The following is a 3662-nucleotide window of genomic DNA, read 5'->3' as shown; positions in this document are numbered from 1 at the left end:
GCCGATTCATTGCCGTGAGCGTGAGTCGAATCGCTCACAGCCTGGCAATGAGTCGGTTCACGCCCCCCCCCCCCCCCCCCCGCACGCACACAGACACACACAATGAACTCAACAGACGCTACCTTACCTGTAACCCCTCCCCTCATTGAAACCAATTCTGCTGCCTGCAGAGCCTCAGAGCTGCCTGCAGAGCCTCAGAGCCAGGAACAAGTCAGACACATTCTACAAACGTGTCTAATGTGAAATATATAAGCATATAAGCAAAACTAGATTTTAGGTCTGTGATGAAAATGGGCCTCGCGGGAAGGGGGACCTCGCAAAAAAAAAAAAAAGAATAATAATAATAATAAATAAAAAATATATTTTTTTAATTTATTTGTATTTTTTTTTGTGCGAGGCCCCCCTTCCCGCGAGGCCCTGTGCGACCCCACTGCTCGCACACCCCCTGAGGCGGCCCTGATTATAGCTATGGGTCTAATACCCCCTGTTGATTGTCAGTGAGTTGCTTCCAGTCAACATGCACAAAACAGACTGTTTTTTCATCCGTACATTTCCATTTTATACCGTTTTGAATATGAGTATAGTTTTGGTGATCCTTAGTAATCCCAGGAAAAGACGCAATAATAGCGTTTTAGTGGAATACACTTATCACGTTGTCATTTTTCGCCTGATTATCGAATCTTCCTGAAATCAACACTAGATTATCATTATTATGTCTCCTCGTGCATACATGAAATGGCCCTCGCCACCCCCCCCCCCCCCCCCCACCCCACCGCAGCCAACAGTACAAAGCACAACACATTCCACACAGACAGCTTCGATCGCGGTAGAAAGAAATATCAGATCAACGCAAGATTGGATATATAGAGTCCTTACCTGGTCTCTGATGTAATGCAAAAAAAATTATCCAATTATCTGATCGCCATTCCAAATACTGCTCGTGGAGGTCCGTCCCACAGTGTCCGGCATTGCATATGAAGGGGGGGGGGGGGCAGCATCGTAGATGTAACATTGTAAACGCTCGTCCCGCCGGAGTATTTAAACCCCGCCCGCACGGCTCAGATCGGACCAGAAAAGAAACTACACCATTTCTAATGGAGTGCAATACCGGCTGGAAGGCGTAGGCGGCGGTATTTGCCCTTTTGCGAGCTCAGACACATTCAGGACAGCCTGCACAAGGTGCCTCGATGGATTATGAATGGCAATAGTGAACATGGCAACATGTTCAGCGGCACGGTGGTGTAGTGGTTAACACTGTCGCCTCACAGCAAGAAGGTACTCAGGTGGGGTATCTCCCAGGCCTTTCTGTGTGGAGTTTGCATGTTCTCCCCGTGCTCGCAAGGGTTTCCCCCCGATAAGATAAACCCAATGGAAAAACATGCACAACAGATCGCTAACGCTGTGGCGTCCTTGACGAAGACGGACAGGAGCACTTGGATTGGTCCCTGGGGCGCGGCTCACGTTGACGCCCTATCTGCTCCCGGCTGCCCATGGGGGGAAGGACAACGGGATGGGAAAAGTGCTGAGTGACATTTCATCGGCGACTCAGTGCATGTGTGTGTGTGTGTGTTCCTGTGGGTCGCCCATCTCGCGTGTGTGTGTTAAACTGCATGACAAATAAAGACTTCTAGTCTAACAAAATTTAATTATTATTATAAAAGAAATAACGAAACAGAAACGTAGATCTACGTTTCTGGCACTCAACCGCTGGGCCACAGAAAAGTAGATCTACGTTAACGGCACCTAATGTGTTAAGGGGATGCAGACCAGAGAAAGACTTTCGTCTTGTTTACATCAGGGTCCCCCATTTTCAATTCATAATGACATTCATGACATACACAACATACAGATAATAAGATATAATAATCTAATCTAATCATCTAATCTAATCTAATCATCTAATCTAATCATGACATGTATGACATACATGACATACAGATATACAGTACTGTTACATTTGTGACATACAAGATATGCAAATATACAGTACTGTTAGACGGATCCTAACAGTAAATATATACATACGAGGGGGAGGTAACTGTACATTAGGAGGGTGTGGGTGGGTGGGAGGGGGGTTCAGACATTTACGGGGGCCAGTTTCGAATTACAGAACCACTACCATGATACATTCGTCATAAGGGTTTTGCTTGATAAATGAGCACCAGTGCCTCCAGTCTTACCCCAGCCTTTATAAGCCTTATAAAATCTTTCTCTTTTCCAAACCCATCCTTGGATCAATCCCGTCCGAATGATCTACCACCTAGGTGACCTGCTGCCAACTGACGGGATACTGATCCAGGGCAACGACGTGAAGATCGATGAGAGCGCGCTAACAGGGGAGTCGGACCATGTGCGCAAGTCAGCAGACAAAGACCCCATGTTGCTCTCTGGTGAGTCGTTGTGTTGTGTTGTGTTGTGGTGGATACTACACTAATCAGGTTACAGCCGGGGGAACTGGAGCTGGCGGCACTATGTCTGCTTTAGCTTTGGGCCTGGATACCTGGACACAAACAGCTCATTATGTTACTGAGTATATCACATACTAGAATGTATATACAATACCATATAGTATATGAAGAGAGTAGAAGATAAAAGAGTTTCATAACGAAAATCTCTATGTTGGAAAATTCAAGTTGGAAATTTGAAGATTGAAAGCATGCTTAAAGATCTACTCCATTCAAAAACCCTTTTTTTATGATGATGATTTTCAAATAGTTATTTGTGCAGAACTTGTGCACAAGAATGTGTGTGTGTGTGTGCGTGCATGCGTGTGTGTGTGCTGAGAATGAGATATGTTTGTGAGCGTGTGGATATTTATGTGCTTGTGACTCTGTGTCAGAGTTTCTACTACAAAATATTTTATAACGTTAAATCAGTCAATTTAACAGATGTTTTGAAAATGGATACGCTATTTATGTAGGCTACTTGATACCGGCAAAGTGATATTGGAGTAAGCCCTGCTATGAATAGAAGAACGACAGCATCAAATCAAACAGGAAGCTATGCTTCTACCCAGTCCACAGCCTTTGTAATACAGCCAGCCTGACATAATTTCAGGAATAATCAAAGGTGGAAACTTTCCATGGGAATTAACAGGAATATATGGGAATTAATAGGACTAAAATGGAAATATAGGGGATATTTACGCAGGCTGTGTTTACCGTGTCATATGCAGATAGAAACATAAACCTTTCACCATATCATAAGCAGACATAATTGCAAACCCTTCTAACAGCAATAAAAAATGTGAAAATATATCTACAATTTAGTTACGAGTTGAACTCTTCTCATTCAGATACCTTGAGGTTAAAGGTCAAGGGACCCCTTTAATGGCCATGCTGTTGCCAATTCTTCACCTCAACATTTTGCTTTAACTTTTGAGCAACATTTACATCTTTACAGGTTAAGCATGATATGGTTTGTATTTACAGATTCCTCAAGGTTTCATATGATATCTGGATATAATATTATTATATACTGTATGATATCTATGATAGCCTATGATAGTTCAAGTTTCTTTATTAGTTGTCATACAGAACTACAGAATACTTTTATACAAAATGCTTCTTTCTGTTACGCTCCAGAGACTGTGCTAGACAAAAGGATAAGTATAAAATAAAATAAGTATAGCAAGTATAAAATAGAAGTCACGTACGTAGACA

At 42.9% G+C, this 3662-nt stretch overlaps 1 protein-coding gene across 1 annotated transcript in view; it reads left to right on the top strand.

Moving 5' to 3' along the window:
- atp2b3a (ATPase plasma membrane Ca2+ transporting 3a) overlaps positions 1–3662 on the top strand; it is a gene marked incomplete at both ends in the record, with an annotated part of 173604 nt that overhangs the window by 65823 nt on the left and 104119 nt on the right. The window contains one exon of the mRNA XM_084333459.1: positions 2265–2390. Within this exon, the coding sequence (XP_084189585.1) occupies positions 2265–2390 (126 nt within the window). The remainder of the gene's footprint in view (positions 1–2264; positions 2391–3662) is intronic.

The sequence above is a fragment of the Notolepis coatsorum genome (genome assembly GCF_963971535.1).
Source record: "Notolepis coatsorum genome assembly, chromosome: 17".
Taxonomy (NCBI): domain Eukaryota; kingdom Metazoa; phylum Chordata; class Actinopteri; order Aulopiformes; family Paralepididae; genus Notolepis; species Notolepis coatsorum.
The sequence above is the reverse complement of the archived record's forward strand: the minus strand, read 5'-3'. Positions and strand labels throughout refer to the sequence as shown.